At 40.8% G+C, this 15,300-nt stretch overlaps 1 protein-coding gene across 1 annotated transcript in view; it reads right to left on the minus strand.

Moving 5' to 3' along the window:
• KAT6A (lysine acetyltransferase 6A) overlaps positions 1 to 15,011 on the minus strand; it is a 107,157-nt gene extending 92,146 nt beyond the window's left edge. The window contains 2 exon segments of the mRNA XM_021078038.1: positions 11,517 to 12,433; positions 14,879 to 15,011. Coding sequence (XP_020933697.1) covers positions 11,517 to 12,116 — 600 coding nt within the window. The 5' untranslated portion in view covers positions 12,117 to 12,433; positions 14,879 to 15,011.

Genomic DNA, 15,300 nt, shown 5'->3' on the forward strand with positions numbered 1-15,300 from the left:
GCCAGAGAGACTGTTCTCTATGAAGTTGGAAATGGAAGTGTCTACTAAAAATGAGAGAGGCAAAAGAGTTAGAGGGACCCTGAACTGCTGCAGAGAGAATAGATTACAGACGGACATACATCCCCAAGCAGAGGCCAGAGCTGAGATTAGAGGCCACAAATTTGTATGTGGCACCCCATCACTTTGTGGGTTTGTGGAATTTTTTTCAAAATGGCAGAGAGTCCCATGAAGGAGCAGGGAGAGGATAGCTGGCTTAATTTCAAGGTTGGGGTTTGCCAATTTGCAGAAGTAAAGCGAGTAACTGAAGTGATAAACCATAAGGACAAACAATTAGAAGAAATGCATGGGGGGGGCGGCACCATAACCACACAGGGAATCTTCTCTGAACTACACATTGTATAGGACCTTGATGAGAGAAAGGAGCAGGTGCAGCAGGAGTGAGGAGAGAGAAAAGGTGGAAAATTAGAGCAGTTATGGTCAGGGAGTAGGACAGAAAAAAAATTTAGGTTTCCAGAAGTACACTGTCCTGGGTTCAAAGTACATTCATGAAAGCAGGTGTGAAGTGTGTTGTTTCTTGCATTTGTCTGAATTTCCATTACTAAGTAATTCTGCCCCCTGACTCTCTCAGTCAGTTCCCACCACAGGACATGGTGATAAGTTCGAGAGCCTGGGTTCTCAACCCTGGCTGTACTTCAGATGCACGTGGAGACTTTAACAAGCAAACAAACTGAAATCTGGGTCCCACTGCTAGAGTTGAATTTAAGTGGTTTGGTGCTTATTTTTTTAAAGCTCTTCAGGTAATTCTCAGTGGATTTACTGTCAAGAAACATTGCTTAGAAAGAATAGGACTTAAAAAAAAAAAAAAAAGAACAGGACTTGAGTTTATATTATAGAATTAAAGAAAAACAGACTGGGGAGTTCCTGTCATGGTTCAGTGGAAACAAATCTGACTAGGATCCATGAAGACTCAGGTTTGATCACTGGCCTTGCTCAGTGGGTTATGGATCCAGAATTGCTGTGAGCTGTGGTGTAGGTCACAGACTTGGCTCAATTTGTCGTTGCCATGGCTATGGTGTAGGCCAGAAGCTACAGCTCTGATTCAACCTGGGAATCTCCATATGGCTCAGCTGAGGCCCTAAAAAGACCAAAAAAAAAAAGGGAAAACAGATTGGCATGAGAAGAAATGAAATAACTAAAGCAGGAAAGTGGTGAAAAAAGATCTAAACCCTACTTCAGATACCTAGAGATGCCCTGCACAGGAAGGCTGGGAAACTATTAAAACACAGCATCACACTTAACAAACACACAAAAATGTAATGATGTTTCCAAGATTTCTGGTATAGATTCTAGAAAACTAAGGAATTAAATGTTTCGCTGTATCCAAGGATGAAGAAAAAAGAAAAACCTGCATTCTACTAAGAAAGAACTGAAAATCAACCATGAACAACAGCTCTAGGTTAACTACAGTTCACAATTCCCTGGAGGAAAAAGCAGCCTATCGTATAAGCATGATAATAACCTCATGTCCATGGAATCTACCTCTTCTGCACAAAAGGTGAAAGAATCAGCTGTCTTCTTTCACATTTACACAGATTTTAAGTTGTTTAGGCTGCCCCACTGCCATTCTACAGCAGTCATTGTCTCCTTAACAAGTTTTGCCAACAATCTTAAAACTCCCTACTACAAATCTAACTACTCTATCCAATTATTTTCTAAGTAACTGCCTGCAATCTTAACCTTTATTAGCCACTTTCTAGTCTATTTCCTAAATTTAAAGACAAAGTAAAAGTAATGCAGGAATGAATGTTAAAGACCAAAAAAAGACAAACATGACCTGTTGTCTGCTGCATTCCCTGTAAGGTTTGTTTACTGGTATTACAAAATCACCCAGGACCAAGATACTGTGTATATGTAACAAGTAATAGACTGTGCACTCCTAGGCCACCTATATTTAATGCCTTTAATGAGAATTATTTCATTAATTAATACACTTATTTACACCTTCCCATCTCAGTCTTAAATACTTTTAAGTTCGAACCAATTACCCAAATCACTCAGACATCTGCTTTGCACACTTTCTGAAAATCAGACTTAATTGTAAGTGGACTCTTTTTTTTTTTTCTTCCAAAACTCAAGGAACACTTTTTCCCCCAGCACTGAGGTAGTTTAACATGTTCTTCTTCTTGTATTTAGCTTGCCCATAAGAAAACTTTCTAAGTCCTCTAATTTGGGTTATAAGCAAGCAGTCTTAAAAATAATAATAAATACAATTCAAACAACATTCTGCATTCAATTTCAGGGAATTAATAAATCTTCTTTAGTCCAAAAAAAAATAATAATAATAAAATGGCTTCCATCTTCTAGAGTGTACAGCTATCTTCAAACATCGAAAGAAGTAGATTTACATATTTGTGGTTTGTGAAAACCACCAAAATTCTCTACACCAGGGTTTATCCTATGGTTTCCATTAAGGAAGAGATTTTACACTCATTACTTTCTAATAATATAAAGCAGTAGCACAGCCTAATGAAAAGAAAAAACCTACAGAATCAAGAAGGGCCAACCACTTCTCTCAGATGTGATTAACCTGCTGTGTGACATTAAACAAGACAATTAAATCTCTTTGGCCATCAGTTTCTCTATTTGTGAAACAAGATTAGAATCACTGTTATCTGAGATTGCTCAAAATTCTACAAAATGTAGATGACTCTATTCTTTTTTTTCCAGGTATTTATCTATACCTTGTAATTATAACAGAATCTGAAGTAAAAATAATACACCTTAATCAAAAAGACTTTAATATAAAATATTAATGTAAAATATATAAATGTAATAATATATAATACAGAAAATATAAATATATAAAATATACCTTAATCGAAAAGCATACCTTACTTAACACTACAGTCAACCAGACTGATTTTTTTGTTATATTTTTCTTTCATTGCTAGCAGTTAAAAACTATTTTGACCCATCATGGCATAGTGCGAACCTAAATGCTACACTCCTATAATCTCTGTGCTTAATTTCAACCCTAAACCAAATAGTGCAAACTATGAACTGTTTCTTCACCTGTTCCCTAATGAAGCAGCAAGTAATTCTTTGGACTTGAATTTACAGAGTTATGTACAGTGCTGATGAAAGCCATCTGTTGAGAACTATGACTTTCCTGTCAAAGGAAAAAAAAAAAACAGAAGCAGCAGCCTAGATTTGCCTGGGAACCAGCTGTAGCTGAATGAGTCCTAATCCTACTCCAGCTGGGAGAAGCAGAAGGGCGAACTCGCTACAGGTTTGATTCATCTGCTGCAGACAGATCCTTTGTGAACTGACTCCACCCCTGAGTAGCCAATTGGTAAACAACTTTATCAGAATGAGCCTCTTTATTAATTCCTATACGTAACATATATTTGGTTATTTAAAAAATTTTTAATTAGAGCATGAAAGTACTCATTATTATAATTTTAAGAAATAGTTCCCAGTTCACTAGAAAAAAAAAAAATCTTTCAATTCTAGTTTAACTTAGCAAACTTGGCACCCAGAGTCAAGTCCTCTTACATTAGCTAAGAATCATGTCAGTGTAAAAATGCTTTCTCCTATATTCTAACTAGAAAGGAAAAAAATATCTGTGAAGGAGATTCTTACAACCTCAAGAGGCCTGGAATGAAAGAATATTTTTCTTCCCAGATTCATCAAACAGTTTGTGTTATCTATTCACTTTCACAGTATTAACAGTAAGTGTAATGTACAAAAGTGCTGGTCCATGTGTCCGGATGAACTGAATAAAAACAGGCAGCAGATTAAGAAGAAAGATAATTCGTTTTCCATTTGGTGTTTTATGAGAAGCCATAACAAAAATTTGTATTATTAAATAGCTATTATATAAATATATTATGCCTATAAAACTGAACCATGTTAAGTTCTTTTGAGACTTCAGTAAGAAAGTACAGTTCCCAACATTGTTAGGCCTTAACAAATGTTAGCTATTAATAGGTTTGTATAAGCAACTGCTTCCATTCCCTTGGTCTCCTGATACAGGGCAAAGAAAGAGATTAGAGCATCTAGATCTCTAATTCCCGAAGCAATTTGTAGTATATGATGTCTTCATTAATTTTCCCCCTGATTTCATTAATTTACTATAAGTCAGCCCAAGAAAGAGTAAAGTGCTAACAACTGTAAATGTAAGAAAAATGTTAGGTTGTGTGCATTGGCTGGGTATAGAAATTTTGATTAGCAATGGCTAAATCAAAGGTTGCGTTAGTAGCTCAAGTTTTCTTTCAGTGTGTGTCATGGACTGAAAATTACCAAAACACAGAGCTCACAGGCTAACCTGAAGACAAAAAAAAAAAAAAAATAGCTGTATAACTGATTGGATTTAAACAAATACTGCATTACAAACATTTCTCTGGCGGAATTATTATTAAACGTCTGTGTTTTTTTTTAATTAAGAACAAGTCTACTGAGACAAAGTCAATTTTCTAACCACATTTATACTTTATCCACCGCAATGACTTGTTATTAACAAATTTTTATTTCTAGCCAGCTTCTCCTCAGGACCCAGGACATTTAAGAGTTATTAAAAAATGCTACAAACAATGGTGTGTAAGAAATGCATAATTATTGTAATATAATTAAGGTAATTAATTATAATGTACAAAAATATAATTATTAAGATGAATTAGTTGCAGATTGGATGACCTTACAAAACTAGATTATTCATGTCACTATGTCCTTCCCATTACTTGAAAACTAAAGTCAGCTACATATGGTTGGGATAATGTTCCCTAAAATAATCCTTCTTTACTTAAAGATTGATATATAGTTGGCAGTATACTCCATTCTCTTCCCCACAATGTAAGAACTAAAACTTTCAACTTAGAGTTTCCCAATAATTATACTATAAAATACACCTGCTTATATGCTCTCTAATAAGGATTTTAAATTGAGAACTTTTTCCACTTCACTTTTTAAATTGAGAACTTTTTCCACTTCTCAACTTTTTTGTAACATCTCTTGCTTTCCAGTTTTTTGGTGTGTATGTGCGTTTTTTTAAAATAATCATTTGGCCAAGTAGTCAAAACATCCCTGAATTAAACAGCGTGGACAATTACTGTAAAGTATCATAGCAACAAAATATCTGAAAATGACATTACTAAGTTTACATTTATAAGCAATTTCACCATACCGCTGTTCTAAAATATAAAATGTAAAACATTTTTTTGTCTTTTGTCTTTTTTTTTTTTTAGGACTGAATCTGCCCCATGTGGAAGTGCCCAGGCTAAAAGTCGAATCACATTTGTAGGTGCTGGCCTACACCATAGCCACAGCAACTTAGGATCTGAGCTACAGTTCATGGCAATGCTGGATCCTTAACCCACTGAGCAAGGCCAGGGATCGAACCCAGGTCCTCATGGATACTAGTCAGGTTTGTTGCCACTGAGCCAGGAAGGGAACTCCTAAAATATAAAACTTTTTAACATATGAAATATGAAACAATTTTACAATAAAGCCATTTCCAAAGAGCTAAATCAAAACTATCATTCTTAACTCTTCATAACTTAAAAAAACATATTTCCATACTAATTAGCACCTCTCCATCAAAAATCAGTTTCCTGGCAATTCCCACTAGGGCATAGTAGGTTAAGAACCTGACTGCAGTGGTCAGGTTGCTGCCAAGGCACAGGTTCTATTCCCAGCCCAGTGCAGTGAGTTAAAGGATCAGGCATGTCGCACAGCTGCAACTCAGACTCAAACCCTGGCCAGGGAACTGCTAAATGCCACAGGTGTAGCCATTTAAAAAAAAAAAGTTCCTGTCAAAGCCCTATTTATTCTATGAATTTAAAATGCCAAATTCCAGTAACACAAAACAATCTGGACTCTTAAGGAGTTTACTGAGTTGAGATATAACATATTAGAAGACTAGTGATTTGATCTTTCTGCTCCAAGTCACCTAGCTAGAGAATAACTTATACAGTAACTTTAGTTACAAGATCTTCTCTTCCCTTTCCAACCAGAATGCTTCAGCAAAATATACTGGTCCATAATATTCCACAGACTAACAACATTTTCCTGATTGGGCTGACTGCCATTAGAGTATAGTTTTCTGGACTAGCAACATGATGTGTAAAATGAACCCAGAAATTTGAAATGAAGGTGAAAATTATTCCTCAAAGGGAAACGATCCTTCCAGGCCTCAGTGTCCAAAGTAATTCTTTTAATGGACCATTACAATCACAAATAATAATAAGCCTCACCCAGCAAACAACTCATTCTTACAGATTCACAATACCTTAAAAAAGTGACTGTAAAAAACTAAAACTTACATTTCATAAACTAAAAAGGGGATTCAAAAGGTACTTCACATTTCTATGCTGTCTGTCCTAATCCCCAACAGGACCTGAATCCTAAATGTACTATTTATGGTAGGCACCTAAAATGCTTGCTGAAAATGACTAAATAAACAATCCAATTACATTTCAGTAATATCTGTATTTCAGAAAGAAATTTACAAGGAGGAAGTTGTTAACAACTTCACTATCACCCTCACCTATATACCACAATTCAAGGAAAGGCAACATTTTGTCCCAAATGAAAGCACTCTATTACAGCCACCAAACCCAAACTACAAATCAGAAGATTTCAGTGACATCTAAAGTGAAAATTAATAAACACGGAAAATATATTTAAGAAAAAAAGTCACACAGACCAAAATATGTTTTAGTTTAGGTTAGTTATTTTTTTAAAGTCGCACCAGCAGCATATGGAAGTTCCCAGGCTAGGGGTTGAATCAGAGCTGCAGCTGCCAGCCTACACCACAGCCACAGCAATACGGGATCCGAGCTGAGTCTGCCACCTACACCACAGCTCACAGCAACGCCGAGTTCTTCACCCACTGAGCGAGGCCAGGGACCAAACCTGAAACCTCATGGTTACTAGTCAGGTTAGCTACCCCGAGCCACAATGGGAACTCCGAAACTATTTTTTTTTTCTCATTTATAAGAATTTTTATTTTTTCCATTATAGCTGGTTTACAGTGTTCTGCCCATTTTCTACTGTACAGCAAGGTGACCCAGTTACACACACATGTATACATGTTTTTCTCACATTATCATGCTCCATCAAAAGTGACTACACATAATTCCCAGTGCTACAGAGCAGGATCTCATTGCTTATCCATTCCAAAGGCAATAGATTGCATCTACTAACCCCAAAGTCCCAATCCATCCCACTCCCTCCCTCTCCTCTTTGGCAACCACAAGTTTGTTCTCCGTGTCCATGAGTTTCTTTTCTGTATTGCAGCACTACTCACAATAGCCAAGATATGGAAACAACCTAAATGTCCATCGACAAACTATTTTTTATTTATTATTATTATTTTTTGTTTTTCTAGGGCCACACCCACAGCATATGGAGGTTCCCAGGCTAGGGGTCCAATCGGAGCTGTAGCCACCAGCCTACACCAGAGCCACAGCAACTCGGGATCCTAGCCGTGTCTGTGACCTATACCACAGCTCACAGCAACACCCGGATCCTTAACCCACTGAGCAAGGCCAGGGATCGAACCCTCAACCTCATGGTTCCTAGTCAGTTTCGTTAACCGATGAGCCATGACGGGAACTCCAGACAAGCTATTTTTTAAATGTGAGGACTTCAGATACATGCAGCTAGATTATTCATAATCTTTGGTTTCTGATACATTCTTACCCCAGGCTCAAAATCAATTTCAGGAGTTCCCGCCATGGCTCAGTGGTTAACGAATCCGACTAAGAACCATGAGGTTGTGGGTTCGATCCCTGGCCTTGCTCAGTGGGTTAAGGATCCGGCGTTGCCGTGAGCTGTGGTGTAGGTCGCAGCTCGAATCCTGAGTTGCTGTGGCTCTGGCACAGGCTGGTGGCTACAGCTCCGATTGGACCCCTAGCCTGGGAACCTCCATAGGCCGCGGGAACGGCCCAAGAAATCGCAAAAAAAAAAAAACCCCAAAAAAAATCAATTTCAGCATTCTACAACGGAAAGAGAAAAAAGGAATGCAAACAGTAAAGGTAGAAGTGGGACATGTCCTTTCAAAATTAAGAGAATTTGCCTTGAAGTCAACACCAAGAACATTTACAATTGAGCATTTTTACTACAGTGACAGGTATTATAGGAAACAACCCCCAAGAGACAGCAGGTAACCCTCTTACAAAGACTCTGGAGCCAGACTACCCAAATTCAAAACCTAGCTCTGTCACCTAATACCTTTGTGACTGGGACAAGTTACTGAACCTCTTTTACGCCTCAGTTTCTTCATCTGTAAAATAACAGTCCCTATCTCATTGAATCGTATGAGGATTAAATGAGTTAATATATGTACAGCTCTAAAGTAACACCTGGCACATAGTATAAACATTAGGTTAACTGCCACAACCTAAAGCTAGACAGAAATTTCCCTCACAACATGCATAAAACTTTTAAATCACAGTGTCTCCAGATTCTCCTATTTATCAATGTGAAAACACACTTAAGTTCAAGTGTCTTCACAAAAACTCTTAAAAATATTTCTATACAGCTATCTCATCAAGAAGGGCAAAACAAAAACCATTCCAGTGGTGCTGAAAATCTTACAGTTCTTTCCAAAGGTTAATAATATCACACACAAAATAAATAAATAAGCATTAGAACTGATATGGAAGAAAATAAAGAGGAACTTACTCAGGCCAATCCATATAGTCCATGAACTTTATTTCTTACCCTACAGCTGAGCAGACAGAAAGATACATGTGCAATACAGAGCAGTTAATACCATTGCAGTTCCACAAGCAGAGTGCCAGACACACAGTAGGTGCTCAAGAACTATCTGCTGAATTAATTAATGCCTAAAAGTGAAACTACTTCTGGTCTACACTTTCCTTTCTCCAAAACTATCGAATATACTATGGATAACTTTTTTGAGACTATTACATTTCACTATAGCGAATCAGTTGAATAGTTTTTTAGAAAATAGGAAAGTAGTTAAATACAGTAAGAGGAACAGATTTGTTCATGGGAAGAATAATACCATTGAGTTCACTGTGTTATGTTTAATGTGAGCTTTTTGTATCTTTGGGTAAAGTCACTCAGAATATGTACCACTGAAAATAAGACGCCATTTGAAAGCATATAGCAGACCTCATCAACTCTAATTTCACAGATATTATCATGAAATTCATTCCCAATCAACCCAGGACAAACTCATTAAAGTCTACTCAACAAAACTCAATTTTCCCAAAAGTATACTCCAAATTTAGTTACTCTGGTTAACAACACTGTATACTATACACTAAAGTTACGTAACCAAAGAGAGATCGCTAACCAAAGCAAACCAGCAGATATCTACTGGGTTAAACAGCTTAATGCAGAGGTCTCAGGCTCAGCCGCAAAATAAGGATTGTTGGATTAGATCAAAAAGTCCTTTCCAAAAGTAAAATCCTAGGGTGACAGGGCTTAGATTTGTCCTACACTATACTATACTGCTACCTTTAAAAAATACGCACAACTGGAGTTCCTGCTGTGGCGCAGTAGAAACAAATCTGACTAGTATCCATGTAGATGCAGGTTCGATCCCTGGCCTCGCTCAGTGGTTCAGAGATATGGTGTTGCTATGAGCTTTGGTATAGGTCACAGACCTGGCTTGGATCCTGCATTGCTGTGGCTGTGGCACAGGGCAGCACATTCGACAACTCCGATTCGAACCCTTGCCTGGGAACTTGCATATGCCAAGAGAGTAGCCCTAAAAAGCTAAAAGAAAAAAAAAGCACAACTGACATTTTAATGCATGGCTAATATTTTTAAATACTAAAATATTGGGAGCTCCCATTGTGGCTCAACAGGTTAAGAACCCAACTAGAATCCATGAGGATTCGGGTTCAATTCCTGGCCTCATTCAGAGAGATAAGGATCCAGTGCAAGGCTGCAGATGTAGCTGAGATCTATCATTGCTGTGGCGTAGGCTGGCAGCTGCAGCTCCAACTGGACTCCTAGCCTGGTAACTTCCCTATACTGCCAGTGCGGTCCTTAAATAAATAAATATTAAATTCAAGTAAGGGAAATTATAATAAATACAAGCAACCAAGTATTCCAACAAGAATTTATAATATTCAATTCACAGAATTCATTCTAAACTATAAATTATTTCCTATTTCCATGCAGTGAACCAGTAGATCATTTGATAACAGTTGTTGAAATCAATCATTATATTTAATTTCAGCCATATGTGATCAAGAAACAGTTCTTACTTGTACAGATAAGAACTCTTATAGCACTAAACTGCAAAATAATGTATTTCAGTTACCTGTCCACCTTGAATTTTTAATACTACACCCTTAATAAATGGTCCAATAACACAGAACCATTTTATGAATGGATTGTCCATCAATTCATGACTCCATTAGAATCATTTCAAGGGTAACGGCAGTAAGATAATGCTTCTATTTCAAAGTTCACAGGGAAAATTTAACCCTAAAATACTTCTCTAAAAACTTTATCCAAAAAGAAAAAGAAAAAAACCTTAATTTTCAATTGCTATTTAAACAAAAATCTCCTGGTGGGTTATTAGCTGCAATGAATTTAAGTCAAATCTCAAATATTTTAAAGTTCATTCAATGTTAACTTTACAATCTTAACACCCTAGAAGTAGCCTCCATGATCTTAAGCAAAACGAAGACTATTTTATGGGTGGACACTAAGATGTGCAACAACTTGAAGTATTACTACTCTCCACAGAACTACAATTTGGAGCATCTGAAATAAATTCACAGCTGACACCAAGTCAATGTAAAAAGGAGCTACTAACAAAACTCTCCTCATCCACAAATGTCTATGTAAGGGCCAGAAGTGACTGTTAAGACAGCATACTTCCAGCTGTACAAAATAACAGCAAAAAAAACACAATACAGTACGGTACATTTGTGTGTCAAGACTCCCAACTCCCCAGAATTTTACAGGATACTGTACTCCTGACTCATAGCAGTTACTACACCTGTCATAAATAATAACACTCAAGACTTCACCATATGCAAATATAATATGCGACAAAAAGACTGCAAACAGCAGAAATAAGGACTGCTAAATCTGCTTAGCCACTTCTATGGTCAGGAGAATTAGTCTCATTCCTGTCTAATAATCTACAACAAAACGGAAAAAATAAAGAAGACAGGTTCTCAGAGCCTCCAGCATTTGGCTGCTCATCAACTTCAGCAGTAAGGTAGAATAAGAACTTTTATGAACAGTTTTAAAGTTGTATGCTACTTTTTAATTCTAGTCCAAATATGTTCCTCTAGATCAATACACTTTGAGTCTTAGGCATCAAATACTCAAAGTATCAGAACAATTAGCATCTATTGCACTCTCACACCTAGGACTCACCAATAAAAAAACAGGAGTCAACCATTCCACAAAAGTTCCCAAACACCAAATGGAACTTCTATTTCACTTCCTAGAAATGTGGCTTCATAATATGCCATTACCATGAGCTCTGTGAACACTGATGCATATGCCATTCTTACCTTATCCTTTTCATGTGGAAGGAGTGACACTGGAGGTAAAGAGGAAAGAGACTCACAACTCTCTTTCCCATCCACACTGGTTGCTTTAGTGTTGAGCCGATAAAGGGGTCCATCTTTAAGGAGTCTGCCGTGGCCAACGGCACGTTTAATAGCCAATCGTAACTGCTGGTGAAAGCCAGAGGCAGCACCGCCTCCAAATGATGCAGACACATCCTTCTGACCTTTCAAAAAACGTTCGATGCTTTTCAAAGTTGAGCCACCGGACTCCGCCAAGCCCTCAACTGCCCGCTTGATCAGTTTATTCCAGTCTACGTTTTGTTTATTATCCAATTTTCCATGGTTTCGAGGTTTAGGAAGTGCTATTCGCCCAGGATTATCAGGATCTTTATAGGAATTGAGTCCTTTATTTGAGACTTTCAAAATTGTTCCATCTTTGACACTCAACTCCAATTGTTCTAAAACAGTTTTACGATCCAAGCCATGGGATGAAGACACTGCATTGCATATCCTTTCTTCTGAAGGACGCTGTTTTTGCTTCTTCACTTTTTTGATGGCCTCCAAAATCCACTCCGTATACAGCGGGTTAGCGAGTTTTACCATGGTGAAGGATTCTGTATATCCATAGAGTCGTTATCCCTTATCCTGATGCTGAGCAAGTTTTACACCATGGAAAACAACATTCCCGAAGGCTGGGAACCAGTTAACCATAGCATACAAGTTTTCTGGCCTGAGTCCTTCCTCCTTTCACAAAATAGACTGCCTTCCCACTTTCACTTCAGAAACCAAAACAATCTGTTATTTGTAATGTCTTCAAACTTCCCAACAAATTTCTCAATAGCACCACACATGGGTTTCTTCATAAAGTTGTAAGAACTCAAGAATATCTCATTCCCAGCAGAAAACTGTGCATCTTATGCCTGAAAGACAATTACAACAAAAAATTATAAATAAGCTAAAACTCAAAGAAACACCCCAGTCTTCAAAGCACTCAAATAGCAAGTGTTCACTAAGCACCTGTAGGAGTTTCAACATGTCTCTATCAACATTCCAAAACAATCATGTATGGAAACCACTGGGATAACAAAGAAAAGAAAAAGAAGATGAATAACTAGGATACAATAAGGAATGTACTATGGATGACCTTAGGCTACAACTAACCAGAGGGGTTGCGGTTACTCTGCACTCCACATCTCTGCTCACCAGGCAATGAACTGAAACTCTTCCTTGACATCTTTCCCCCAGAAACTAGTCCGCACTTCAACAAGTATTCTTTAGTAGAAAGAATCCTGCAATGAAAGTAAGAGTGCATCTTTCATCTTGCAAAATTCTAGATATTCAGATTTGGATGAAAATAGTCCATAAGATAGGCAGAAAAACCAAGAAGGAAAATTTAATTATTTCATAAATTAAAAGAAACAAGTACAATTAATGCAAACCAAGTTCGTATTTTATGTACAATATCACTTTAAACATTCCCAATGAAAACAGTGAAAATGGTCAAGTGTAAAAGTGTTTAAAGAATTTCAAAATAATCCAACTTCATTCAAACTTTAAGAATTACATGCTGATAGCTTCTCCAAGTAATATTCAATATGCTGGAGTCCAACAACTGTCAAAACGTTCATAACCAATCTACAGATAAACTAGAAATGAGAAAGGCCCAGAATCACTGGGTTCAAATGCACAAACCGCATATCAAATATACAGTACAGAAAAAAAAAAAAATGTATTGCCGGTCTGGAGTCTAAAGAGTAGAGCTCATAAAGATTCAGGATTGCTGTCCTGGAAGGAACATTAATGAATAAAACAGAAACACAAGTACACATACGTTGCCTCTTCAGGATCAAAGTCAATATTCTCTCAGACAAAACAATCTGGCAGAGGCCAATCTTTTTAAAATCATCGAAATAATGAATGCTGACTCTAATACCGCCTTTGCTTCCAAAAACAGATTTAACTTGACCTAAACGTTTTTGAGAACTTCTCTTATTGTGAGGAGCATTTACATTATAACATAAACAATGCTAGAAAAATGGCTCCCGGAGCAATTACTCTTAAGAGTGACATCAAAATCAAAAGGAAAACTAACAGATACGAGGAAACTGATAGTACTATCAACTCTGATAAGAAAGAAAAGGCCGAGGTAAACATTCAAACCCGAGCCCAGACTTTTTTAAATTAACTGACTGAAAAGAAGCCCCCTGAGAACACTAGGCTTCATTTTGGTGAGAGTTTCGAGAGGTCAGAAATCATAGTATTACTCCTCCAAAAAAGTTCATTATGGAGACAGTAACGCTGAACTAAATGAGCAGCTTCGGCCGAGTTGAAGAAGCAGGGCCCGTCCTAACTGATGAAGCTCACAGGCAAGAGAATGAATGACAATCACTCATTGTCTCTCCGGCCGGGCTCCGAACGCATCTCCAGGTCTGCAAAAGTAAAGCGCCTGCAGACTTGAACTTTAACTCTCGGAAAGTACACCGGCGGCTGAAGAGAAAGCTCAACTCGCTTCCGACAGTCCTGGCCCGGCCTCCATCCCCCACCCCCAAACACGGATTCGCGCTCTCTTTTTAAAGAGCGAGAAACTTTACAAACTTGAAGCGGCACCAGCCCGCGGCTCGCCAACCGGGAGCTGGCGGCTCCCAGCAGAAGGGAACAGAACCCGAGGAGTAAGTTAACAATGAAATCACGTGAAAGAGTTAGAGCGGCACCTCTGCGCTCCCAGCTCCTCCGAAGCCTCGGCCGCACAGAGGCCGGGTCCCGGGCGGCGGCGCGCGGGCGGGCCCGGCAGGTCCGCGCTGACAGCCGCCCGCCGTCCGCCCCCGGCGCTGGGGCTGACAGCCGGGCAGACACACCGCCGCACGTGCGCCCTCGGCACCACAACACGGCCGCCTGTCACCTCCGCGCCGCGCGGCCGCCCGGGCCGAGAGCGAGCGCCGGGAGCGCGGGCGGTGGGGAGGCGCGGGCCGGGCGGCGGGCGGGCGGCCGGCGCAGGGGCCGGGCCGGTGGGCGCGCCCCGAGGGAAAGCCGGACGCCGCACGGCCCGCCCGAGGCTCCGCGGCCTGGGCGGCCGCCGCCGCCCCCTCCCGCTGCCGGCTCCCAGCTCCCCGGCTCGGCTCGCGGAGGCGGCGGGCGCCGCGCGGGCCGCGGGGCGGGGGACCCGGGAGCCGGGCGCCGGCCGGGCGCGAGGGGGCGGCCGCGGCGCCCCAGCCCGAGGCCTGGCGCAGAGCAGCGGGAGGCGGCACAGGCCGCGGCGGGGCCTGCAGCGGCCACCGGCCCCGCGAGGCGGCGGGGCGAGCCCCGGAGCGGCTCGGCCTCGGGCTCGACGCCCGGGGGCGGCCGGGGGCGGCCCCTCGGCTACTTACCGGGGGCGGAGAGCGCCGGGTTCCCGGGGCCCCGGGCCGGACCGCGGAGATGCCCCAAACTGACACGGCCGCCATCTTGGAGACAGTGAGCTCCGGCCGGGGGGAGGGGAGGCGAGGCGGCGGAACAGCCGCGGGGGGAGGGGAAACGTCGCGAGGGAACGGCTGCCTGGGGGAGGGCGCGGGAACAGCCCGGGAGGGAGGCGAGGGGGAGGGGGAGGGAGGGGCCGCACGGGAGGGGGGCGGCCGAGGAGCGGGAAGATCTGGGCCGAGAGCCGGGAAGGGCCGGAGGGCGGGGCGGGGCAGAAGGGAAGAGCCAGCCTGGCCGGTCACGTGGGGCCGGTACAAAAGGCCAAAGCCAAAGTGGGAGGAGGACTGGAGGGGCTGGAGGCCTGCGGCCGGGGGCTCCAGCTCGCCCTCGTTGC

Source organism: Sus scrofa, chromosome 17 (genome assembly GCF_000003025.6).
Source record: "Sus scrofa isolate TJ Tabasco breed Duroc chromosome 17, Sscrofa11.1, whole genome shotgun sequence".
Lineage (NCBI taxonomy): Eukaryota > Metazoa > Chordata > Mammalia > Artiodactyla > Suidae > Sus > Sus scrofa.